The sequence below is a fragment of the Aptenodytes forsteri genome, unplaced genomic scaffold, assembly GCF_000699145.1.
Source record: "Aptenodytes forsteri isolate BGI_AS27 unplaced genomic scaffold, ASM69914v1 Scaffold290, whole genome shotgun sequence".
NCBI lineage: Eukaryota > Metazoa > Chordata > Aves > Sphenisciformes > Spheniscidae > Aptenodytes > Aptenodytes forsteri.
Genome location: NW_008795244.1, coordinates 278,058 through 305,290, shown reverse-complemented (window position 1 = coordinate 305,290; position 27,233 = coordinate 278,058). Strand labels below are relative to the sequence as shown.

Genomic DNA, 27,233 nt, shown 5'->3' with positions numbered 1-27,233 from the left:
GGGGCGGTGTTTCGCTGCCTCCAGTCAGGCCTTGGGGCGGGTGTTTAATGTATATACACACAAGCATGCATATACATGTATATGTAAGGTGTGTATACATGTAAGCAGATATATATGTGTGCACAGGTAGGATTTAAATATATAAACACAGTTTTAAAGAGCCCCCACTCCTCAGTCACAGCCATTTTGCAGGCTGCTCCTTAAAACCCCTGTTTTCACCCCAAAAGATGGGCCCAGCTGCCTGCTCGTTTCATATGGTGCCTTCTCAGGATCTGGATCATCCACCTCTGACAGGGCCCTGCGCTGCTTCTAATCTGCACCGAGAAGGGCACATCATTTTTTTAGAGCAGTATTTTTCGAGCCTTAGATTTTTAGGACTCCATTTTTGACCCAAGAACGGCCTTTTTGTGGGAGATTTTGCACAGCCCTTTGGATACACCTGCCGAGGGAGATTTTCTTTAGATAATCTCCCATCTCTGCCTTTTGGCTCTTCTTCTTGTTTCATATCTTCTCTGATACAGATTTTTTCCCAATTTCATTATTAATTTTAAATGATTTAGAGCCAAGAAGGCTGCCTAATTAAAACAGCAGGCTTAAGCAACAAAATTTTCACTTGAAGCATTTAGCTAAGTGCTACATTTGCTGACTTGTTTGGCTCTGAGTCTCTGAAGCATAAGTAGCATAAGAATAGGAAGTGACGAATTGTTTCCAAAATGTCTTGCCAACCTGTGAATTACCACACAGCATTAGTGACCACTTTAAGAGGCAATATTGATACTGGCTGAGGCACACCACCCGTATCACGCGAGCTGGTGTAGGATGTTAACCTTGTGGTCTGGTCACAATTTGTAAGCAGCTACCGAGCTCAGCATTTCTGGGCTTATTTCGAGGCATGCAAACAGAAAATGATATGGAGACACTTTCACTGTACCCTCCCATACTGTAAATCCTGTGGCTGTCATCAACAAGCAAAAAACCCGTAGGAGTTTTAATACAAGCTTACATCTTGGTACAGCTGCTGCTAATGTAAATGGCTTTGTAGCTACAATAAATACATATATACACACACACACACACACCCCCGACTTAACTTGTCCAAACAATCAAAAGGTAGAAACAAGTTAAGTTACCATCTTCTGTTTCAGCTGGGTTGAAGGGTTTTTCTCTTAAGCACGAAAGGCTGCATCTTTTCGCATTGCAAATGTCTAAATTAAGACCTTACTGTTCTTACAGTCTGCTTGCAGTAATGGGAACTGGCTTCTTCATGTAGCTTGTTTGCTCTTGAGGAAATAAAAGCTCTAGAAAAAAAAGTATTTGTCTCTAGAGCAAGTAATTCATGGTTACCTTTATGTGTACCACACAGGTCCCACCCAACCCTGCACTAGAGCAAAAGGTGTTAGTCATACATGTAAGACATTGTATAGACAAAAGAAGTTTCCATTTAACATACATGGATTTGTTGTTGTTTATCCAGCATTTGCAGAGAAATTACTCAGAACTGTGTTTAAAGCAAGAAGGTAGAGGTTTTTTCCCCACAAGCACAAAAGATACCTGAATATGTTAATTTGAGCTTTTTAATGTATATACAAATGTTTTAGACCAGTCACAATTTAATTGAGTATATACTGTATTTACAAAAATTACAATAATTTAGTCAAACAGTAAACCTGAACATTGATAACCTCTGTCACTACCAGATATGACAAGAAAAAAATTTTTTTTTAGTTAACTATTTTGATATACATACGTCCTAATACTTTCATGCATCCATAAAAACATCAGTGATGGAAGTAATCAAAGCTTAAGTGGGGTAGGGTTTCTTTTGGTAGATAAAGTTTAATGATGGATTTGTATTTTGTGAATGTATGAGTATCCAGAGTTATGTGCCATGACAAACTCGATACAAAGCTAATGTAGTTTTCATTATTAAAAAAGTACATTGTAGTAATGAGATCCTTTTTATTATATAGGCATAGGTCACAATATCTACAAATGTGAATGAGAAACAATAAACCAACAAATCACAGGAACATGATTCACATTCCAGTTATCTCTTTAAATAAGACAAGCACATACTGGATCAAAACATTAATAAATAACATCCAGTTTGTTACTATTATCTTAAGGTCTTTTATATAAAAGGAGACCTATGTGTTGGTTTCACATTTTCAATTAATGGTAGTAAATAATGGACCAATACAACGAAAGGATGACTTTTATACAGAAAGCAATGTACTTTGACACACTGTCTTTGCAGTAAAAGTTTTGCCACTTGAAAATGTAAGTGTAACAAGTGGATTGTCTTTAAAAACCACCAGCTTTAAAGGCTCACATCGGATGGCAACCTGTTCCTTAAGCAGTAAATACAAATTATTTCCTGCCCATCTTCTGAATATACCTGCCCTTTCAACGCTCAAATACAGATACAACATGTTGGTAAATAAACCGCTAGCTTTAGTTATTCTACAAAAGGAGAATGCCAGAATTAGGGGTGAAGAGCATAACTTGTTTAACTAGGAAAGATGCTTCAGCTTTAGCGTCAGAGATATTTCCTTGTGAAATTATTGCTTTGGTCCAATATAAACTTTTAAGGTAATCAGTTTGCACTGTATTTACCTCAAAAATCAGACCTGGTCCACAGATGTCTACACGACAGCTTGTACACCGTGGTCTGAAAAGTGAAGTTGCAACAGGTTGCATTCTGCCAAGAGCCTTTGCCAAGTGCTCTGGAGCTGATAAAGGCATAGAGGTGACACAAGTGGGCTGGAAAAAGGCTTCTGAATCCTCAGGAGGGAAAGTGTTACCTATAGACTGGGAAGTTTCCAAAACTTTATAGCAGAGTTTTAGTTTGTTGATATGTCTTTTGTTTGATGGTTTCAAGCTATTGATGAGAACTTCATGGGAAATGCAGTACATGCTCATTCCTCACTTTCACAGATGTGGATTCACCCTTCCCCCCCAATTCCCTATTCCCCCAGAACTGCTATTTAACAAACCAACAAGGTGCTGTTTAACATCAATTACTTGTTTGCTTTAAAAGACACTTGCTCTATAATGCTGAGGAATTTCTTCTGCACATTTCACTGCTGGACTATGCGGTGAAGTACAGTATTAATGTGTAAAGCAGTAGTCAGCTGCCACACTGATCTAACCCAGGATTCAGCTTTGTCTCTATTCAGGCATACTATACTATATGAGCAATTAAGCAGCAAATGGTGACTGTTAGAAGTGTGCCTAAACCACATCTGAGTACTTAAATTTGATAAAGTTTGATCCAAACCTAGGAAGAAAGTACATCGAAGTTTGGGCTTCATCACCAGTTACTGAACTCAACTGAAGTGTTACCATATCACGCCTCACAAAAAAAGTAGGAAATTCACCAGCTATGCTGTGTCAGAGACAGAACAATTCCACCTTTTCCCAGAATGTGTTCTCTCTTGCCCCACTTGAATCCAACGAAAAATACAAAAGTTACAAGAAACTGTAACCCCGTGGCTTGCATAGGGCAAGCCAGGTGGCTAGAGTTCCTCTGAGCTCACGATTCTTGATACAAATATAAGGAAACCTTTCTCTTGTTCTTCATGATAAGTATTAGGCTCTTCGTTTTCTGAAACTTCTGAATTTCCAGCCAGAGTTTGGTTGATCTGTGACATTTGTGACAAGAGACTATATAAGCACTAGCACAGGTCTGTAGTGGAGACTGAGAAAGTACCTAATACAAGGGTTTTTGTCCTTGGTTTTCAAATTCTGACCAGGCATCATTTAGCTCCATAAATATCATCTTTGCATATTGTTCATATGGCTGCCCAGTAGCCTGGAATAGAAACAGAAAGAGGGATATCACATCTACCAAATCAGACTACAAAAAGTTGACATCTGAGCAGCTAGATTCTCAAGCAGTTATTGTTCACTTTCCACAAATGGTTTTCCCTTATTCTTTGACAAGAATAAGCTACTGTTGAGGGCTGCTTACCTTGTTTACAGCTTAAGAATTTATTGGTTCTTCAGCTCTTCTGCTCCTCAGAGCTGATAACCCCCCAAGTGTGATAAGGCATTGCAGTCCCAAGGGCAAAAAAATTTGACCTAGGCTTTGCAAGAGGCATTTTACCTGCACTGAAGGGAAAGAGCTGCCACCTGACAGTTCCTTGATAAAAGCAGGATTCCTGCAAGCCTCTGGGCAGTCCACAACTTCCCAAGCCTTGCCCATTGCCCTGAAACTCTCAGGCCCTCCACTTCCTTAAAAATGGAAGACTCATCACCATAGGGTTTCCCAGATGGTGTCATTGCACTCTTGCTGGCAAGTGTAAGCAGCAAGACCACAAGCCACAAGTTGGAAAATCAGATAACCTGATTCTTCCATTTTAGAAGTTTGATTTTAAGACCCTTGTCCTTTCATATGCCTTTATCACACCCTCGTCTCCTTTAGCAGGCACAATATTCTGGACTGTTGTTCACCACCAGCATGGCTTAGAGTCAAAGCGAGGGTGACAAAAGCTGAAGATCTGAACCTCTGTTGCTTGGAGCAGCACGTACCAAACACACTCTTGGGGCTGGGAGTAGTTAGAGTTCTCACCTTTCAGAAACTGGCAAAAATCTTGAACTACTACTTTCTACAAAGCTGTTTGCACCAATAAATTAAGCAATCACATTCAACACTTTATAATTAAGAGAACAATGACAATTTCTGAACAATGTGAAACTAGGAAAACCTTACCTTGTCAGGATGAACGACAAGCACTGCCCGCCGGTAGACCTTCTTCACTTGCTCTGGCGTTACAAGATCTGCCATACTAACAGGTTTCCACTTGGTCTCCCCTGCCCATAAGACTGTATGCATTGTAGACAGCAGGGCTCTTATATTTCTCTCCTTCCCTTCAATCCATTCCAGCACCTGGAGAGAAGAATGTGAGTCTCAATTTACACCTTACATTAGATATTCCAGTAGGAAAAAGTTTCTTCATTTGAATAGCAATGCCTCCAAGGAGCATCTTACATTTCTTTCCAAGCTTTAGAAAACATTTGGAAGATATTTGTCTACTTTGTCATTAATTTTCACATCACTGCTTGAAAGTTAAGACACACCTTGAGCAACATCCCTGCTAAAAATAGAGTTGGTAACGCTTATGAACAGTCATTAGATGGAATAGTCAAAAGAAAAATGAAATGTTTAACTGTGTGGCTCTTCAGCAGGCTTAATCACATACCTAAAGTAAGCTCGACTAGAACTCTGCTGTGGATGTGTATCTTATCTTTTGTGCATGTCTAGAGTTAAGTCTTCTAAAGACTCATGTTGAAGGTTGGCTTCAATACAAATCCTTTTAATCTCTAAAGTCAGAAGCCTCAATTCTCTCCACGTGCCTATTTGCTACCTGCAATCCAGCAGTCAAATAAAGCAATAGGCAGTCCACTTTCCTAGATAATGTTGTCCCCCTTAGCGGTTGCCATCTTAGCCTATGGCTGGGGAAGGGGAGAAAGAAAGGGAAGTAAACGTGAAAACCAAAGCGTGAATAGATTTAACAGTTCCAGGCTGAACTGAAGTGACTCAATGAAATAAAATGCATCAGAGCAAAGGGAATTGTATAGGGAAGGGAGAATCAGCTGGGTGCTTCAGTGATTCGGCAGCTTGCTGGGGGGGAAAATGTTGCACACATTAAGTAGTACCACATGAATCACAGAAGTTGTATAGCTTATGAATTGGGAAAACTACTGCACACTCGATAGCCTGACAGCTGTCCGGCTTGGTTACAAGTGGTTGACGTTCGTGTTCAGCATGGTTGTTGGCACACACTTTCCAAAGGTTAAAAAAAAAAAAAATTAAGAAAATTCACTCATTCTGTTTTCTAGAAGTTTGCTTGGCTTTTGCTTGGGCTTTTCCTCTCACTTCTGTATCCTTCTGTATCTTTCTGTAATTATAATTCGTGGTTTCATATTTCAAATGTAGAGCGGGACAGACTGAATTTCGTTCCCTTCATAATAGATCTGTAGTTTGGCAATTTATTGAGGAGAGATGAGAGAATTCCAAAGCAGGCAAGATTAATGAGACAGAGGATTAGTTCAATTAGCTGTGCCTGCTAACCAGGGCTGGAGTGATGTGGAAGACCGGCAGCCCTGACAGTAACACTGAGCAAGCCACTGTTTGCCACAGCCTGGTTTAGGACAGAAATGTAACCTTGGAGTTTTAAATCTATTCTAAAGGATGTTCACATCTCCAGGAAAGACATGAGGATTTATTATATGAACAAACCGCAGGAAGGTCTCACTTTCTGCCCTAAGGCAATCTCATCATGGGGAGAACATCCCTCATTTCACCTAAACCTGGGTTTGGCAGAAGGACTGGCAGAGATGGTCACTGCTCTTTTATCTGGCTTATTTGTAAGAAGCTATTTCACAACAGAGTTTTTACTACTTAGAAAAAGTGGTAAGTTTGTATCTCTCATTCTGATGAAATAGTGGAGATTCTTCCAGATTTTCCCCAACACCTGCAGTTTATGACTTTGTCTTTCTGGTCACACTAGTTCATTGTTGTCTGGCATGTGAATGGGGAGCCCAGCACTTTATGATGCTATCAAGTTTAGACACCTACTTTATGGAAAGCAAGTGTGAGAGATACCACATGGTCCTTGGGATCCAGCAATGCTGTGGAGGCTGCGCACTAAAGTAAGTGCTAAAACAGGAGGATAGCTTCTGGCACTAAGTGATCTGAAAGATTTGCTCAGCTGCCTCACATGCAGGACAGTTGGTGGCTTACTACCCTCTCCACCTTTCAGGGGGAGTGTTTCAAGCAGCCTCCAGCATGATGAGAACAAAAGACACGTTGAATGATTGTAAGAGCATAAACAAGAGTATTGCTTACTTTTAGTTTTTCAGGGTCCATCTCCTTAGCCATTTCTTCTTTTCTCATCTCAGCTATTGTTTTGGGGCCCTTCTTGTCCTTGTGAGCATTAAAACCTTGACCAGATAATAGATCTTCAAAATCTGCAGACACTTTTGGTTTTGAATCTTGAAAAACAAAAAGATTTGAAGTTGTTATCACAATACAGGTTTATTTAACACTGCTTTTCTACCCAAGCCACCCCCCACACTTATCACTGTAACAATCTCCCAGTGCTAATGAGTGCGCAGGTTCTCACAAAAAAGGTATAGGTTAATGTTACTTTTGAATTATTATTATTGAAGCCCGTTTGGAATACAGGATTTCCTAAATATTAGCACACTTTAGACTCTAGGACAGGACAACTACTGTAGAACTTTATACATAATCAAATGATCAGCATGACTTACTTGCTTAGACCCTAACCAGTTAAGGTGTTTGAGCATTAAAGCAATATTAGAAGGAGCCAACCTTTTGGATGGTGAACTCTGAAAAGCTTACCAACATTAGCTGGTCCTTTTCCACGTTCATTTTGTGCTCCCGGCATTGCTGAGAAACTCACGTTGTAATTGGGCTTGTTCTGGGGAGAGGCATGAGGCATGCTTGGCTGGGCCTTGGGTTGTGCCTGCTGCCAGCCATAGCCAGCTCCTTGCTGCCAACCACTGCCGCCCATGGGCTGGGGAGAGGGTTTCTGCGGCGAGGGGGGGAATCCTCCACCCATGCCTGTCGGCGTGGTCGGTTTACTGGCAAACGAAGGGCCACCTGCAGAGTATGGGGAAAGGAATGATGGTGGGCACTAGCAACGGCATACTGACTTGCCTTCCAAAAAGGGAACCTAAACAAAATCCCCCAGGCAGCTGGCTTCTATTTTCAGCTCTGCCACAAACTTATTTTTGCAACACCAAGCAAAGCCCTTCAACTTTCCTGTCACTACTCTGTAAGCTGCTTAAAAGACAGCACCTGCCTTTCAAGATTGCTCAGGAATCGGAGTAGCGGCTCGTTGAGGAAATGCAGGGAAAGCTACGTGCAGCTAACTGGGAACCAGAGCTGCCGTGTGTTATGGTGGCAACATCAAGTTGACATATGTTGAAATAGTATCTCCTTATGCTGTGCTGATGTAATACTATCCCAGAGTTGTGTGTTTCAGCACCTTATTACTTTATGGCCTACTCTTCTGGCTTAGTTTGTGGTGGGAGGTACGCAGTGCTGATGTTTTATTATTTGAGACTAACATCCACAGTCAACTTTGAGCTCTGAAACGTGTCATGGAAACTGGATCAAGTGCTTTTGACTTAGTAACGAACAACAAAAATGCGGTTAAATATCCTGTGGATGCCAAGTCATTTGTTTTTAAACTCCATAACTTTGCTACAGAATACATGTTTTAAAAGCACCTCGATGGTTCTGACATGGGTTTTGGCATACTTTTTATTTTGCTCCTGCAGAGCAGCTAGTGATCCAGCAGAGGGAACTGGGAAACCTAATTCCAGAACCATGCTGGTACTGACGCAAAGGAGAAAACAAACATCAGATAAAACCACAATGTCTTGCAAAGAGCTGAGGGCAGTGACAAAGGGAAGAAAAATCTATTTACCAGAGTCAGAGAAGCCAGAATTACTGGGTTTTAAGGAAAACTTAAATAATTTGTCAGAACTGCCTTTTTAACACTGGGATTGAGGGTTTGCTGATTGTTTTCTGAGATAAAACAAGGAGAAAATGCTTGTCTAAGCAGTCAAGCAAACAGTCCTTTGTAGCCAGGCGCAAATGAAAACGGGTTCAGACTCCACCTTCAGATAGTACTGCAAATTAGAGGCAGATTAGTGAGGTGCACAGGTTTCCTCACAAAGGACAAAAATGAGTCAAGGCTAGAAGGAAACAATTCCTCAAGGACCCCAGTAGCTTTGAAGAGCCAAAGTCTCCTCCCAGGCATTGCTCCAAGGTCTGTAGCAACAGTTCTCCAGTCGGAGTTAAACACAGAGCATCCTTAGCCAGAGCCTGTTTAGACTTACGAGATAGAGGTTACGCTTTGCAATCCATATAGCCTACCAAGGTCCCAACAAGTTGCTAACAGTTTTTTTGACGGAGGATCAGTAAAAGCATAGATTTGTGAGAACTTACAGAGAATCAGGCAAGAGGAAAAACTTGAAAGCAGCACTGGCATGCAGGCAGGCTGAGAGGACCCATAGAGCTCTCTGTCACATACCAGGTGGTTCATCCTATTTCTCTAAAACAGAGCAAGCTGGTAATTATTTGTTTGTTTTTTTAAATAAGGGATGCAAACCTGCTAAACTTGCTCCAAGAGTCCCCAGATCAGCAAATGGATCCAGTGTTTGGGGTTTAGGCTGATGAGTGGGAGTGCTATGGAGGGATCCTGTAGGACTGGTGGCAGCTGACTTACTTCCCACACCTAGGCCACCTTAAAGGGGGAAAAAAGAAAAGAAAAAAAAAAGAAAAAATAACTCAGTTTTTATCCCTATTTTACATGAGTGCAGCTCTTACCTAGTGCTCAGTCACATGTTAGAAGGCTGCTGTTAAAATTAAGTGTACTATTGTCAGGTTCCTAAGCAGTCTCAACTCAGCATTGGCCCAGACTAGTTGCACACCCACTCACAATTAGGCTCAGCAACAAGAATGTTCCCTAGACTGTCTGTGGTGACAGAGTAATTATGACAAATGGATATATTTTAAGAACTAGAAGCCTTCAGGAAGCAACTTTTGGTAGGACATACATACTCTCCCAAGATTAGAAAGAATCATGCTATTATTTAGTGGCATCCCAGGAGTGCATAGCACTTCCCAGGTCCTTCTCTTGGCTCTACACTGGAATGAAACACAAGTATGCACATCCTCACCGAGCACCTGTTCTGTTTCAGGCCCTGGTTTCTTGAGGAAGGAAACTCAGATTTTTGAACAGAAAGAGTTTGGTAGTCTCTAGCCAGATCCTCACTTGGATGACTGGGAGACCAGGACAACAGGCAGCATACCTGCTGCCATTGAGATGAGACTAACTAAAATCCTGATTGAAGTTTTGTTGTATTAGTCAAAGTGCTAAGCAGCAGAAAGAGGGAATCTGTTCTCTGCAGTCGCTGATAGCATCTTCCATCTGCCTCTCCTCTCTCAGGGCTCCTTAAGGGTTTTTTGTTAAGTGTCCTGAATTTTTATGATACATACCTGGTTTGTTGGGCCAGTCCCAACCACCGGAAACATCTGGTTGTATGGAAACTGTTGGTGTGCTAGAAGCTAAGCAGAATGATTACGCATAAACTTCTCAAACTAGTAGAGCAAAACCAACATAATCCAGCATCTAGGAAGAGTAGGGGGCAAGCAGCAGGAGAGACAGTATTGTGTCCACCTACTATTTGCTAATTAGAAGTTAACTTCTCCCCCACAATGGGCATTACAAATTTAACGTTTATTTCTGATCTCATACTATACAGAGGTAAGTGGGGAAGGACGCAGAGTTATGGTGTTCATTTTATGGTGGCTTTGGTCAGAGGCTTTATATACTTATTTATAAAAGCCTTATCACCAGAATAACACATGGGGTTTAGTGTTTCTGAATACATCACAACCCAAGGAAATACTCTACATGCAAAGGGCAAGGATGGAGAAAACAAATACAGTGAAACAGCCCACACAGATGTAAACCAGAAAGAACACACACAGTCCTTCTTCTAACCCTGTATCAAATAAAGCCTGTACATCTATGCAGTTCACCCTGCCAGCAGTTCATTATCTGTAGACACTAGCACTGTAATTTAATACCCCATCATGCTGGGATACCATTTAAATTCCTGTCATTAGTGCAGCCAGCTCCAAGTGTGACCCAACCATCTTATTCACAGAGTTAATATCCAATACCCGAGTTTGGCAAAGCAAGGATGCGAGCAGTGCCAGCAGCACACTAGTTCCCTCCTTTGTCATTTTGGCTTTCCAGCGAGACTGTTGCACCCAAGGGACATGTGTTAGATGATCAGACACAAACAAATTTGTATCTGAACGTGTTTCAGAGAAGGTTACAACATTAAATTTTGGCACAGGGGGAGAAGGGGAAAACTAAGGGACATTTCAAACAAAGTAAGAGAAGAAAAATGTCCAATAAAGAAAAAAAAAATTCCTTCTCTTCAAATGAGAGTCAAATTCAACTGTGAATTTGGCCAGGATTACTATCAGATCTAAAGAAAGCAGATGCCTGTAACTAAAATCACCAAAGGACGCGTTTTATCTAGCAGGCTTAATATGTCATGCTCTATTTAGCTCAATTAATGGTAGTTTGGTTCAAACGAGACCTCATAACCACAGGAATATGCAGGCAGACATTCTTCATGGTCTCTTTTCTCATGTATACAAATAGCTTATTAATTAAGTATAAGACTTGAGCAAAACAAGTCTCATCCTACCACACTTCAAATTATGAATATGCTTTAAGTCTAGAGGCAAAAAGCTCTTTCCTGTTTCATGGGGTTTCTGTGGTTTAGAGTCATTTTATAGTAAGCATCAGTTTGTACTTAATAGCTCCATCATTATTTAAAAGCAGCATTTCATGTTTACTTAAATAGACTAGAATAGCCTCACTTTCTTACCCATGTGAAAAGGATCGCTGTGCACAGTTGGTGAAGGACTTCTTGTTGCTTGAAGGAAAGGATCACCAGGGACAGTTGATGAACCAAGAAAGGAACCTAGGAGGTCTGGACCAGCTTGCTTAGGGCTACTTCCAAATGGATCAAAGGCAGTTGCTGTAAAAACATATTTGAGAAAACTAAATCATTAACTTGTACAATGAACATGTTTCAGGGAAAAGACACCAGTGAGTGGAGAAGAAAACCTAATACCTGCAGATACCAAATAGGAGACAGCATGCAACTGCGAGAGAGCAACTGGAAAATATCAGTACCCTAGCCAAATGCTAGGGGACATAGAGAGCCACATAACTTGGTCATGGCAACACATTTGTTGATCCCATCTGTCTTTTCCAAAGAGAGGGGCTGAATTTAGGAGCAGTCAAAGCGAGTATTTAGACACTTAGACACTTCAGATGAAGTTTCAACTTGCACATACTGCCAATAAATAAATGGATGGTCAGGGACAGCCTGGAGCTTGCAGTTAGCACCCTGGCACAATTCCTGCTTCCTCTCAAGAGCTGAACACAGTCCAAGATGATTTTAGGCTGTCAAAGGTTATACATGTTGAGGGTAAAAGGACCGTCTTTTAGAAATAGCTTTAGAAAATAACCGGTATCTTTCCTACATAGCATCACTTGTTACAAAAATCCAGTTAATTCTCAAACTCCATTTTTAATCAATTTGTTTAGCTTACTGTCTTTCATGTAAAAAACCCAACAAACCCAACCAACAAAGGAAATCCCTATGAAGTCACTCAAATTCTTACTTACCAACAATTTTAAGGTAAATAGCATCTTGAACAGAGATGCAATATATACACTTCTGTAAGAAAGATACAATCCTGAGACACTATGCATTGTGTTAATGATGCTAATCATTATTTTTGTTACTCATTGCTTAGGATACTTAATAAATTACCAGTTTTCGCTTATCTCCCAAGCTCTTACTCTTGTTTTCCTGGCCTGGGACAATTCAACTGTGTGATACCTTTCCTCTCCCTTTCAAGCACCAATCTGGCCTCTGCAAAGCAGCATCATACCACTCCTGTTGTTATACTGCTCAACAACAATATCCAGAAATCTTTTCCTGATACTGTTGCTGTACCTCTGCCTTGTGAGGTGCATATCTGTACAACCTTCCCACCCCCAGGTGAAAGCTCTCAGACTGAGCATACAACAGCCACAGCAAGATGAACCTTCTCCATATACAAGCAGCCTAATTTCTTCCACTGAAACTTGTATTCTTCTCTCCTCTCCTGCTTCCAATCCTCAGTCTCCTCTTCCCTCCCTTCGCAAGTCTCGATACAAGGAGATTATAACTGCTCCTGTCCCTTTCGCTTCAAAAAACACCATAGCAAATCTGGTGTTTGAGTGTACTAGCAGACAAACCTCCCCAAGCCCACAGGTTTTTTTAACCTAGCTGAGAAATGAGGACTCAAGAAGAGCTTTCAGAAATTGGCTGCATGGCCATCCTGTGGTAGGTGCTCCTGGTGTCAGCCCCAGCATCACCCAAGCCTGCGCCTCCTTAACAAAATGAAAAAATACCATTTCGGTACAAGAAAGTTGGCAGGTGTTGCAAATGCTTTAAGTTACTAGTTGCTGAGAAAAAGTTAAGTAAGCATACTGTCCTCTTTGAATCAGGTACATGTTGACAACGTCAGCTCTTAAACTGTAACATAAAGGATTAGGCCAAACCAAACACGGGAAGGCTGTGCAGCTCAGTGTGGTGCACAGAGACCTGCTGTCAGATCAGGCCACTTGTTCACATTTTGCCTTTGACAAAACTGACCACCTATTCCAGAGGCCCTCAGTGAATCTGAGCAACTTGGATTGGGCTCTTCACCTGTTCACTTACAAATGATTTTCACTTGGTCTCCTCCGTTCACTTAACCCTCCAAAAGATCTCTCTTTCTAATATCTATTCAACTGCTCCTTCTGCCAGCCTAATCTCAGTCTGTCTTTGAAGAAACAAAAGATCTTCTTGTGTTGCCTATCTTTGTCTGCAGAAAGGCCAGAAACAGCAGAACAGTGTAGCCATATTTCATAGTCCAGGACCAGCATCATAGCTCCAAACCCCCTAAAGTTAAAAGAAGTTCAATTCAAACTGCTATGGGTCTACCCAAAAACCTAAGAGGCTTTTTTTTTTCCCTAAATTAATACTTATGCTCCTCATATGCATTATTGAACACAAAGTAAGAGCAAAACTGATGATCTCCAGTGGCTGTTAGTGTAAGGAGCCAGCCAAACACTTGGGTGAGCTCCAGTAGATACTTCAGGGAACAAACTAGATAATCTGGTTTGTGTTCTTGACTGTGAAGATGCACCAACTCCTGTCTCAGAGTAGAGGAGCTGGCTGGCCTCTTGAGATCCCTCGCAGCTCTTAATTTTCATGAAATGAGTGTACCCAAGAGGAATCCAGCAGCCCAGAGCAGATCACCCAGGTGGGATTCTCAAAGCATGTGCCCCACCGAGTCACACACTAGACATAGCCACTATTACCTTCTCCTACCCTTGGGGACGGGGATGGTGATGCTGAAGCTGCAGAACGCCGAGGAGTTGACTGCACAGATCCAGGTCCCCCCACATGGAAGACCTCCTCAGCAGCGGGCTGTCCACTTTGACTCTGGGAACTTGGCCCGCCAACCCCAAACAAATCATTCAGCAAGTCTGAGTTAGAGGGGGCAGCAGTGGGCTGCGAGGGAAAACTCTTGCTCATAGGGCTACCATCCAGGCCCAGCAGGTCCACGTCTTCAGGCGGAGGTGGTGCCGGAGGCTCTTGCTGCTTTTTGCTGTGTTTTGGTGTCCCGTGAGGCTTGTCCCCGCTGGCATTACTGTGCTGACTGGAAAGGGACAAGAGTTCGTCATCTGACTGTTCGCTTTCCTCATGCACCAACGCTGCTCGATCCTCTGAGGTGGGGTGAGAGCTACTTTTGTCAGATTTCTGATCTAAATGATGATTAAAAATAAAATTAGGTAGCTGTTAGTTTTGTCATCACAAAGGTCCCATAAAAATCAGCTTACATGCAGAACAAAAGGCTACTGAGAAAACCACAGCAGCATTTTGCTGGATTTTAAAATGAGAGTCCTTTGCAAAGATTAACTTAAAGTCTGTGCTGGTCTGTATTGTAAGAAGCCAGCTTACATTGATCAGGAAACACAGACAGAGGTTAATTGACTCTCCTCAAGCCTGAAGAGCCAGCAAGTGTAAGGCCTACAGATGCAAACTGAACAAGTTTCTGGGTCAGGACCAAGGATCCAGGATGATCTCCAGCCATGCCTCAAAATCCAGGCAAAACAAGGCTCATTGAAAAGGACTAGGGACATAAACCACCCTCCTAGCTGTGCCCACAAGGATCTCTTATGCTGGGCTCCTACCTAGCATGGTGCTGATGCCAGAGGAGGAACGCTGCATTCGGCAGCGCCATGAGATTTTCAAGGTGTTCAGCACTATCAAATGGCCTCTCAGACAAACACTCTCAGTGCTACATTCTCATAGCACTATATATAAAGTGCAACATTAGGAAAAAACAGCTTAAATTTGGTTTTAGCATCAAGGAAGCCTAGGGCGAAGCTTTACACTAGAACAATGTCAATAATTGTCATATACGGCACAAGCAGGCAGTGTTTGAAGAGGATGTTGTAGGAAATTAATGCCACTCAGTTGCAACATAAGGGTGTGACCAGCAATACACTGTGATCTAATGGGAAAGACATGTTACAATCAGATCCTTCAGCCTGACTCTGTGCTCCAGAGATGGGGGGAAAAAAGTTGTTTATCTTGTTCAAAGCAGATTTTGCTTTGAACACCAAGTCTGCGTACCTTGCCAGCTGAGAGATGAGAAGAATGCACTCTGTCCAACATTTCTTATGTTATCCTGGGGTGAATCAGTGGGACCTCTACCTGCAGCACAGAGCACCATATAAATAAATAAAATCAAGCAAAACAAAGTTCAGCATGCAGGTAAGCAGGTAAATTAAGTGAGCAAACCTGTGCAGTTCTTACCTGCCAAAGCAAGAGTGTCCTGATGCTCCTGATGAGAGGAGAAGAGAATGGTTGGATTGATGTCTTTTGTCGTGAAGTTCTCCCATGGGGGAGTTAATTCAGTTTGTCTATCAGTAGATTGTATTTCTATCTCCAGTATAACGTGAAAGAGCTGAGGATACTTGTCTGGAGAGTCACAGGCATCCAGTTCAGGCCTAAATGGACAAGGGTTGTTCAGTTAAAGAGGAAAGGATATTTCTGCAAAGCTATATAAAGTCTTTCAATATATGCATGCACACAGACTTTTCACATTTCATCTGTGAATATTCTCCTTCAGCCTTCATAAAGCTTTTATGCTTCAGGTTTGATTAATGTTCAGCTTAAAATACTCACTTGGTGAATTTTAGCGTAGTTGTTCCCAGGGCTATGAATCCAGTATGAAACTGAATTTGGAATATTTGTGTGTTGGTCATCTGAAAAAACACAGAGCACCAGACTGAACAAGTGCTTACATTCATTAAATTAAAATATTTATTTTAGTTTAGACAGTTAGTTAAGTCTACCTTACTACCAGTTACTACATAGACTAATTATAACTGCTATATAAACTAATTCATTCTGCTTGTTCTACAGAAAGCAGAGCTTTTCCTTCTCAAACCCAAATATTTCTATCTGCCTTAAATTCTGCTGCTGCTGCCTTGACACCATGGATTGCCTTCACAGCGTTCAGGAATATGTCTTCATCCCCTGCTTGTCTTCATTTCTGGGATCTACTTGACATTTTAGCTCTTAAATGAAACCAATATCCGTTTCCACTGAATACACTGGAGCAACAGGTTTGTACCCCAGGAAAATATAAGATCATTTCACTTGCAGTAGAGGCTTTGGTAAAGTGTCATCTGTACAGCAAACAGCACCAATAACAAATTAATAAGAGAAAAACATTCATTGGTCACTCTGCAACTTGAATACTAAGGTTTCAAACATATCATCAGGAAAATTATCGAGATCCAGATTAAAGTATCAGTGGAAAAAGTGACCATTTGAGAACACAGCCACCATACCCAGCTAGCTGTGGGAGTCTGGGAGCTGTTCTGCCTGACCAGCCATGCAGCACCCGTCTGCAGGGAGCAAATGAGGTGGTACTCAAAGCAGGTGGGACAAAACTTGGTTCTTCCCTCACTTTTTGTGCTTTAAGTCACTACAATTTAAAGAGGTAATTTCACTGAGTGAGCCAATTAACCTTCATCACTACAAAGGTTAATGGAGCAATTTAGTGTATGACAACTACTGATTCAGTTTTTGCAGATCCAAGTTTTCTAGTCTGAACAGACTGCATTTCCAAATTCCTCTTCTGCAATTACAGGAGCCAGAGAACAGCATTTTAAAGTCTGTCTCAAAGCCTAGAATAGCACAGGCCAATACATATTTTCAGCACTGCTTCTATGTTATGGGAAGGAGACATCAGGGTGTGCTCACTCCAGCACCCCTCCGTTCTCTCTCCCCAGTTTCCACTGTCTCCCATTTCTTTGATCTGCTAGTATTAAGAGGCTCTTTGGCTATGAAGAGAGTGGCTGTCTGACCAGTCTGCGGCTTAAATGGTCTTTCCTATCCCCATGACTGACCAATCCACACAAGTTGCCTTTTTGCCCTAATGAACAGAAAAGATGAAGGCTGCTCAAGAGCAAGCAAAACAGACACCATGCAGGAGTGATGGCTCAGTAAGTCATTCTAATTCGAGCAGAAGAAAATCTTCTTCCATCTTCTTAGAGTGCGTAGGTAGAGGCTTTGGTTGTGGTTTGCCCTGAGCTGGTTACTGATGGACGGTTTTTGTCTTCTACATCAGCTGGAAGGATCCTACACCCTACCAGTAGACACCATCTCCATAAAGAGATACCAGAGGCATCATGGACTTCTCCATATGCAGATCTTTGCTTTCACTTGGCACTGCTCAAATTTGTGCTGTCTACTGTCAAGTAAGGAAACTTTCATCACAAGTGCAATGTGCATTCTTAGACCCCATATTTAGCCACCTCTTAGTTAGCTACATTGCCTCTATCATGCAAGAGAAGTTAGACAAACTCCTACTTTTGCTTGAAGGCGTCCCCCAATGGTTGATCTCATATGGTAGACAGAAACAACAACATCTCCATGGACAGTGGCTCCCAGTGGAATTAGGACTTTCCCTTCTTGCACACGGTATTCTCTTTGAGGGGAAGAGAAGGAAATCCACAGTTAAGCTCTCTTCCATAATGCCATTACCACCCATCAACAATGTCAACATAAAAGCTATCACCTCATTCAGGCCAAGCAAACAGAAGGTGCATTCAGCCCTCTGCTTAATGTTAGGCTTAGTTGAAACAGAAACATTTCACAGGGGAAACCAACACAGCACTGAACTATCTCTATGAAGGTATCCCACCACATGACAACTTCAGACTCACTGTGGCAGTTCCTTTCAACGCTAGGCACCAACTTTCAATTAATATATGCACTCCACATATTAAAGACACATTACAGCAAAACGAAAGCCTCCTTGCATTAAACTCCTTGCATTAAAGGATGGTAGGAGATCACAGCAACTCACTTCATTCTTTCATACTCCTGGGAAGTGGTAAGGATTCTGGTTTCTCCGCTGAGAATGTCACAGAAGGGCCGGCACCCATTTCGTTGCTTGTTGAAACAGGGGACTGGACTGAGGGTGACTGACTTGATAGTAAGTGGTTTGCAGTGAGGAATGACGGGCTTGTCTGCTATTAGATCACAAATGTATCCTATGTATCTGTAGACAGAGAAAGCCATTACTGAAATCTCCATCCCTGGTGACCAATTTTCCTTCTGTACTTGAAGTCTACCTTGAAATCCAGTGAAAGTGCGATTCACAGTTCCAGGACTGGAGCTTCCATGTACTCCAGCATCCTTGCAGCTGACACAAAATCTACGCTCCTATTTCTGTTTAATTACAAGAACTGGAGCTCGAGAGGAAGCAAGTTAGCTTTTAGCTCTGAGCTGAAGATCATTTCTCCTCACCTTTTAGGAGAGAAGGTGCTGAGCAATGATTTTTCTGGTTTACTGGTAGAAGTTTGCCTTCTATTTTACGTGCAGATAGCAGATGAATTACTTTGTTAGTCATGTACTGAAAGATCATTATTATTACACACATAACGCTATATCTTTGGTTTGCTCTGACAGGCAGCTTTTCCTCTGCTTAATGGAAATTGTAAAAAAGACAGTTTTACAGTGTAAACTCCTGTAAGGATGAAGCTGACATAGGGAGAGGGATTCACCCAGGCCCTGTTAACTACAGGTTTGTCAACTTTCCTGAACTAGTGAGCAAAGCTATTGTAATGTTTGATTTTGTTCCTCCATTACTGTTATATCAATGTGGATAAAATTGAAGTGGCCATAATATCAGTAAAGACCCATCAAAGCTAAGTACCATGGCTAATGCATGAGTACTGCTCATGCTGCAATAGGAATTCTGGAGTTTTCAGTTTGTTGCCTCCTGCCAGCACCTTCAGGCTGGTCTGGGTGGAGAGACTGGGGCATGCAGCATATACACCCTTCAGATCACATGTATTATTTTATAAAAGCATAGAATAATTCAGGTTGGAAGAGACCTCTGAAGATCATCTGGTCCAGCCCTCTGCTCAGAGCAGGACCAACTTCAAAGCTGTATCTAAGAACTGGATTATGCTGCTGGGGGTGATACCCAGCCAAGGAACTCCAAGGAGAAAGATCCCACAGCCGCTCTGGACAACCTGTTCCAGTGCCTGATCACCACTTTACCACTTATTTCTGGGGAACAAAGTGAAATCTGAATGCCTATCTCAGCCTAGGGGCTGGGAACACATTGCCAAAACACAGACAACAGGTACTCAGGCAGTTTTTAGTGTGAGGAATATAGCTTGCTTGCATAGCGTTTAGCCAGTATACTCTACCTCCTGTGAGATGGCCACAGTACAATTCCAGGTCTCTTTGTGTTCAGCAACTGCATAGCAGGGCCTGGATTAGAGAAGAGGTGACAGAAACAGAACATCGCACTGACCAGAATGGCTGAGGCTGCACGGCCATCCTGTTAAGAAAAGGGGCAGGGGGAGAAAAATGTGTAAGTATCAGAGACAGCCTTTAAATTTCAGCAGAACACTCTCCACTCTTCCTTAAATCACATAAAATAATCTCTCCAGAAAGACTAGGATTAAGACTGCATGATGATGAGGAATTTCCAGTGCTGTGTCATTTGTTTAATACCTAGGACTTCAGTGAGCGGCACTGGCCTGGATCAAAGCTAAGATAATATCCAGTAAGCAGTCAAAGCTGAGGATGGTTTAGACTTGTTTCGAAAGCCCAGAAGTACATTTTGTCTATAAATGTTGGTGTTTCATGGCTGGTCCCAAGCTGTAATATTATAATTTTTTCAAACATAAGCCTGGAACTGACCACAGGGGTCACAGTACACCTGTCCCACAGCTGCAGGCAGTCATCTAATAGAAATTTAACCCAGAAGAGTTCATAAACAGAAAAAAAAAAAAAAATCCAGCCCAAGGCTTCTTCACCCAAACAGCTCCAGAGCCCTCAACCTACAGATTGTTCCTGAACAAGTCTACATTTTATTTAGGGTGATAATGAAGGGAAGTATGTTTGCTGAGTCAGACTGATGCAAAAAGACCAAAAATACAGAAAGAGCAGGAAAGAATCAAAGTACCCCCCATGGCCTGGGTCCTTGCTATACCCAGGAACATACGAGATGATGAGCCATACAGATCATACCCCAGCTCTGGTGAGCCAAACAAAAAGAAAAAGTCCTTCCACCAGCTTCCACCAAAATCCAGGTCTGATGCCTGCTTAGTTTTGGATGCATGTTCATGGTGCAGCAATGGGTACGAGAGCCTGCTCAGCAAGTGACAGAAGATCCCAGAAGTCAAGGCTCATTTACAAGGAAGGAGTGGGAAACCTACTGACCCATCAGGCAGGCAGGCACCCTCAAAGCCTGAAACACAAGTGAAAAGTTATACAGGCTCCTTGCAATTACTTATTTCAGGCACCTTTTAGGCACTCCAGCTATACTTTAGGATTTGCCATACCACAGCTGACCCAGACCCCAGTAACCTGCTGAGCCTGAGCACGTGCTCGAGGTTAACAGGCTATTTGCTTTTTTAAGGTTTAGACCCTGCCAGTTGCTCTGAAAAGATCTCTCAGGTTCATATAAACTTAAGTGGGCTTCTGGAAACTCCTTAGAAAGTATTAAAAAGGTCTCCCTGTCCTTTGTAGCATTATTCGGATATTCATTGCTCAAAGGACTGTAAAGGAATTTGATTCTTGAGCTAGATTTCCAGGACTGAAGCCATCAAGCACGCCTTCATCTCTGTTTGAATGGAATTTATATCCCATAGCCACTGGCTGTGCTACGCAAGGCAGAAACGCCAGACTCATATGTAAGGCGCAGTTTGGGATCAGTCATTTCCCCCATTCCTTCCAGTTTATGCTGATCAGAGCTGACAGCCTCCCACATTTAATTTAGGCTCCAGGAGCAAACCAGAACTCTCCTTTTGGGCATTACTGTCAATATTAAAGTTTGTATGGGGTAAACTGCAAGTTAGTCATACAGAATCACACCACTCTCATGCATCCTATCTACACGTTGCCCAGTACTGAACAGCCCTTACGGGGGATTTAGCAACCATTTCAGCTACAGTGCACAAAGAGGAGCAGAAGGCAACTGGACTTCTTCAGCCAGGCCTGACAAGTAGTGACCACAAGAGACTTTAACAATCTCAGTTTCACAGTTCGACAGAATTCCCAACGATGTGTTTTCTCCTCAGTGTCCATCGGTAACCTTCAGTCTAGAGGCTGCATTTTGTCCTGCAACTACTTATAATAAAATGTAAAGCCATAACAGGCTGACAATCCTTACAGTCAGTTCTCGGGTGAAGTTCAAACCTTTTTGCTACTCGTCACCTCTAGTAGTTCACTGCTAGAACAATTGTGACCTCTCTTGCTTTGCATTCCTGCTTCTCATTCAGTGTTAGGTCTTCCAGCTTAGCTATGTAGCTGCACATGGAAGATGATGTCCCTTTCTATGGGCGTTCATTTTATTACATTTCTTTTTCTTTTAGAAATTGTCACCATCCTTGTACACAGACTCTAGACATGCAAAGTGCAATACGACTTATGACTCGTAAGTCTAAAAATGTGGTTACTTTCTGGTGTACTTACCATGCAGTGGATGACACACACATTTTTGGGGTTCTGCTGTAGCCAGTTGTGCATGTTCTTACAGACGGCGTAGAGGTTGTGCAGACTAGGCGCTTGTCGTACTGGCCAGCTACATTCAGATACCTGCAGGAATCGCACAGTAAACAAAAGGCAGCTTCATAAGAGCATTAAGCAATACCTGCTTCTACAAATGCTTTCTGCCAAGAAACGTACTTCTTTTCTTTTTACAACCTAGAGTTATGTACTTGAAACCTACTCCATCTCTTCTCATGCATAATTCATGAAAGTCATGGAGCAGAATTATGAGGAGACAAACAAAAAAGAATTCTCAATTAAATAACATAATATTGATGTATTGTCACTGACTATACATTTTAAAAATTTTACATTGCAAGTCAGATTATCTTGAGTAGCCTTTCATAACACTCCAGTCTTGCAGCAGCACATTGATTTCTGCTATGTCTAAAGCCTTTGTAAAACTTGTCCCTAAAAACTATGGCTCTGATTTTCCAAGGGCACTGAGCATCTGTTGTTCTCAGTCATTTTGTGTCATAGGATTTTCAAGCCCTATCTGACAGATATTAGACTGATGAAAGGGAAACTTCTGTTAAAAAAACAATATCTGAATAAGTATAGTTAAGATATGAGCCAGAAAAATGAATAACTTCTTAGAGCTGAAAAACCACAAATCCTAAAGTATGTCTAGTTACTATTCATTGATGTACTAGTTCTGAGTCATAACCCTTATCTCAAGAACAGTCCTTGCAGTCTCAAACAGCACATCAAATAGCCTTCTACAGACATCTCCATTTCATCTGGTTTTAATTGAAATATCTTTTTTAAAAGGCATTTCTGGCTAGAAGAAATTTAAAGGAGAAACGTCATAAGGCTTGTCCTCAGACAAAGAATTGGTTCTCACTCTTGGCTAACATTTGGATCCTGCTTAATGAGAACCGGGGGCAGGAAGGAGATGGTTTGCCCAGATGTTCTTATATAGCCATATGATTTCCATACCTGACCATTTCATCTCTCAGAGGACGGTAGTGCTCCAGGTTTCATAAAACTTGTATTTAAGGTTCTCTCTTACATACACCTGCACAACATCTTATAGCAGAAACAGGAATCCCGACTCAAACCAGAGAACTATCAAGCTGTGTTTTATCTCAAACAACAGCTCCAATGACACCCAGAGGGTACAGGGACAGAGCAAGCAGGCAGCATTGCCTAATCCAGCACATCTATCCTGCTGCCAGCCTTTCTGAGCCAGCAGACCTCTGCTTATCATTTGGGAGATTTTTGTCTAATCTAATATCTAATTAGATATTTGTCTAATCACTTTTTAGATTTTCACTTAGACCAAATAAAAGTTTTTGGTCTCCACAATATCCTGAAATTTGGCTGTGCACTTGGTGAGCAAGTGCAGGTTTGCACAGTAGAAGCTACCCAGTAAGTCAATCCATGCTCAAGCTTTGGAAAGCAGTGAATGACCATTCCCTATTTATCCTCTCTACAGCATTATCCTCATCCCCCATCTTCTCCTGTCTCAAGAGCTGAAGTTTATTTCATTCCTTCTGTTGTATACACTTGATTTTCCCTTGCCTATTCCTTTTCTGTGCATTTTCAGGAAGGGCCAAGGGGGCACAAAACACCCAAAGGTTCACTATGCAGTAACCCCCAGTGCAGGAACAGCCAGCGTTAGCTTTCTGTTCCACCAACCTGACAGTGTATGCACTGCTGCAGTTATGGGACCATTATAAAATCTGAATTACAGAGTGATCATAAACATTTATTCAATTCTTTAATAGAGCCAGAGTACTGATGCCATAAGTGACGTGTATTACTTTATATTACTAATTATTTTATATTATCATGCTAATTATTTTATATCAAGCGAAAGTCTTCTCCTCCCAGCCTCAACTACTGTTGCAGCAGGCTTCTGGAAGCACTGCAAGATTCACTTGCAGTTAGACCACTAAAACACAATTCAGATTCCAAGTGGCTGTTAAAATTAAATATGACCAGTGACCCTTTCACTGACGATTTTCTGAACAGACCTCATGACAACACACTGTCAAGCATCTGGAAAAGCCATTATCACTTATCAAGTAAATAATATACATTTCCCAACAGTCCATAATTATATATTTACTTTGCCTATAATTACACATCTGCCTGCTGGTTTGCAATTAGGAAATTAAATACGCACTATGTAACATTTCATTTATTTCAAACATAACCTCACCACCACTCATGAAAGACAACCTTACAGAAAAGTAACAGGAATTCTTCTAGAGCTTTGGAAATAAGCAGCCAGTGCTTGTTTTACTTTAGCAGTAGGGCAGCAACAGCCAAGAATGTGACCCATCAGGGACTTTGAAGTTTGGTTTTGTTGTTTAACGCTATATTTGAGTTGCATGTTTTCAAACTGCTCACACTTCCTTGAGCAGCCGTGAGCTCTTCTCTCCTGCCAGGGAGGTGAGGCAGGGAGGAGAACAGAGCACAACCAGATTTGAGCAGCAACTTTTAGTGTTCATAGTCCCCTCTTCTCCTCAATAGACTGGGCACTTGGGGCTTCATGCCCTGCACAGCCACGTCAGGGCGGGAAAATGGCCCAGCAGGACATTAACTGTCATCTCCCTCCTGTGCTGCTACACAGCAAAGTAACCTACTTTGATCTTAGGAAAAAAAAGTTTCAAAGAAGATAAGAATTAAAAAGCCTGCCACTTCAAAGAACAAGCGTGCGTCTCAAAACTTCAGCTCATCTGGCATCCTCATCCAGAAAATACTCTTAATGGATTTCACCTCCTTGATAGCCCATTAGTATTTTTTTCCAATTTATATGAAGTTCAACCTCATATTTATAATTGTTTCGTGTTTCATCTGATCTGATGTATTGTGTTATGCACATTTCATTTTCCTGAAAAGTACCTGGAGTCAGTATTTCCTAGCCCATAACTTGAAAGTACAATAGTTTATTAAAAGATGCATCATTTTCTTCCTGTGTGTGTCAAGGCAATAGCTTACAAAGCACCTAGTCATGCTTTGAGAGTGACATACAAAGTCATCTGTTAAGCTGTTGGGTAGGGTAGGAGATAAAGCAAAAGGGATGGAGGAGTTATGGCCAGGTCAAGCAATATACCAACAGATGTTTAATGCTGGGCTTTCAAAAGTAGATCTGTCTTTCGCCTCCCACCAACAGCAAGAGTGATGCACCAGAACCAAGTAAGACTGAAGATTCAGAGCCCTTGGTATCTTTTAATTAGTCTTTCCCATTCATTTACTCATATTTGAGGTAATGGCTGGCTACTGATTGCCACTGAGAAGTTTGCTTCAAGTGTGAGTTAGTGATTTCTGGTGATCAGAGCAGTTGCTGAAGATAGATTCAGCTATATGTCAAATTAAAATTAAATTAGGCTTATGCAGCATGAGATTCACTTACCCTGACTGAGGGTTAAGCCTGGCAACTGCTGTTGCCTTTTTTGTTGAAGGCAACAAAAAAAAAAAAAAAAGACATTTTTTAAAAAAAAATCATCACTCCCTTGTGGGAGAGGGAAAGAATAGGAAGTTTTCTGGAAGATTAGATCTAATCTTGCATTTCAACAGCAGTACTTCATAGAGATTTCCTCTAAAAGCCATTAATGAACCAGAGCCTTGCAATGCTCCCATACCCTGTTCTGGTTTTAGAGAAGGAAACTGGGGCAGAGAGTGGAGGTGGGTTTTTAAAGTCATACACTAGTGGAAGAGCCAAAAAGCCCCTTAGATCCAGTTTCCAGTCCTGTGCTTTGCCTGCTAAGGGCTCCTGCTTGATCAAAGCACAACTGAAGGATTGTTCAACGTGAAAATAATCTACCTTCTTTTATTGGTAATTTCTTTCAAAGCGGTTTCGTTTTACTCCTTATTTCTCTGCAGCAGCTTCTAACAGCTATGTAGGAGCCAAGAGCAGCACATTAATGCAATGCCACTTACTTTCACAGGCTAACACAAGCATTATGCACTGAACTTTCCATCTCTTTAATCCCTGTGGTCCCAGGCATCAACTAAAACCCAGAAACGATCACAGCAGTTTAGAAACATCTATAATTCCTTTTTCATCTTCTTACACTCTGCCACACTCAGGATAGACAGAAACAGGACCTGGTGCCCCTTTTCCCAAGAAGTTTCCCCCCCTGCTCTTGTTAACCTCTCGGAAGACACTCACCCGGTTGTGAAACTTGGCACTGCGATAATACTTGGGTGACAAGTTGAAGACCGTGTAGTGGTCAGGATGTCTGGAATCCAAAAATGTCCGTACATCTTCAATGTGGTTCCTGAATCCCAGTTCAACACCTTCAGCCGGAAAAGACATCACTAGAAACATAAGAAGAAGCCAGGCTGAGCATGCACCATAACGTGTTTATGGACTTCTGAACCCTGGGATACGACAAGTTTTATTTATCTGATAAGCAGTACTTACCTATGATTCTTGAGGTAATGTATGAAATATCTAGCTCCCCCTTGGTGTAACTAAAAGAAGACAAAGTAGGAGACAGACATTATGCGCAAGTTTACAGAAGGCAGCACATTAGAGGAACCAGGAGAAGAGTGTTTTCACACAAAGATCTGCTTATGACACAAGGAAAGAATGATCTTAAAACTGATTCTTTGTACTTTGTCGTTATGCCTAAAGAAGAGGGTGCAAATAGCTTCCTGTAGATGGTGACCCAGCCTTTCCTTCCACATACGCAATTAACTAGATGCAGAAGCTTGCAAAAAAGGTCCCTTTTCCCTTTTGTCATTAATTTTCAGTGCCAGTTTTCAGGAGAAATCTCTAGTAGTTTGCCACTTTGCAGATCCCTCAAAGCCTCTGCGGTCTTGCATGCATTAAGTTTCTTTAATTTATCATAGCCTCCTATCCCTCAGAGGCAGGTAGAATGCCAAGCACAGGGGACAACCCCAGCAGAGGTAACCAAAGCAAAGTTACCTCAGCTCTTTCTTCAACTCAAAAGGTGGCTTTAGCGAAGGGAACAGTTACAATCAGCAAGAATAGTCTCCTTGCACAGCAAAGAGAAGGCATACAACATGAGCCAATTTTCAGTGACTAAATATTCAAGTGGTGGCTGAGTAGAAGGACCCCACAAGGAATCAATGAAGGAATCGGAGATCAAGTGCTCCGCTTTCACTGGGGGGGCTTTTTCCAGATTTCAGGATGTTGATGCTCACTTACTATGAAGCTTAGATTTTTTTACTTTGGTTTTCCTGCTTCCTTGAGGCCAAATACCAATTATGAGACAGAATCAATGAAGTCACTTGTGATTTTCTCCTCTGGAAGTTGTGCTGTACTAGTTAAGATGGCAGCTCAGACTGGCACTTTGCAGCTAGTGATTTTACCTGTGTTAGGTAGCTTCAGCTGTACTGTACCTGGCAACAGATTGCATGACCTTTGAAGATGTATCTTTCAGGGTATCCTTCAGGTTATCCTTCAAATTGCTGAAGAGTCTCCCTGCTCCTCCTTTCACCATATCTAGCAAGCCTCCCCCATAGCTGGACTCCATGTCTGGTGATGA

General features: G+C 41.8%; 1 protein-coding gene across 2 annotated transcripts; it reads right to left on the bottom strand.

Annotated features, from left to right (window-relative positions):
- Window positions 1-1,233: 1,233 nt before the first annotated feature.
- DNAJC6 (DnaJ heat shock protein family (Hsp40) member C6) lies at window positions 1,234-27,233 on the bottom strand. 2 transcript variants are annotated; one of them, XM_009278723.1, is made up of 19 exons: window positions 27,088-27,221; window positions 26,144-26,193; window positions 25,889-26,037; window positions 21,691-21,813; window positions 19,416-19,549; window positions 18,062-18,256; window positions 17,563-17,680; window positions 15,868-15,947; window positions 15,496-15,689; window positions 15,313-15,393; window positions 13,992-14,438; window positions 11,455-11,607; window positions 10,043-10,111; window positions 9,153-9,287; window positions 7,373-7,633; window positions 6,854-6,999; window positions 4,715-4,891; window positions 3,713-3,814; window positions 1,234-1,298 (listed from the first exon to the last, which is right to left on the bottom strand). In XM_009278723.1, exons 1-18 carry the CDS (start codon window positions 27,219-27,221, stop codon window positions 3,713-3,715), a joined length of 2,748 nt encoding a protein of 915 aa, XP_009276998.1. In that variant the 3' UTR covers window positions 1,234-1,298. The 2 variants fall into 2 exon arrangements, with proteins under 2 accessions (XP_009276998.1, XP_019327459.1); XM_019471914.1 differs by lacking the exon at window positions 1,234-1,298 and having other exon boundaries at window positions 1,559-3,814; window positions 27,088-27,233.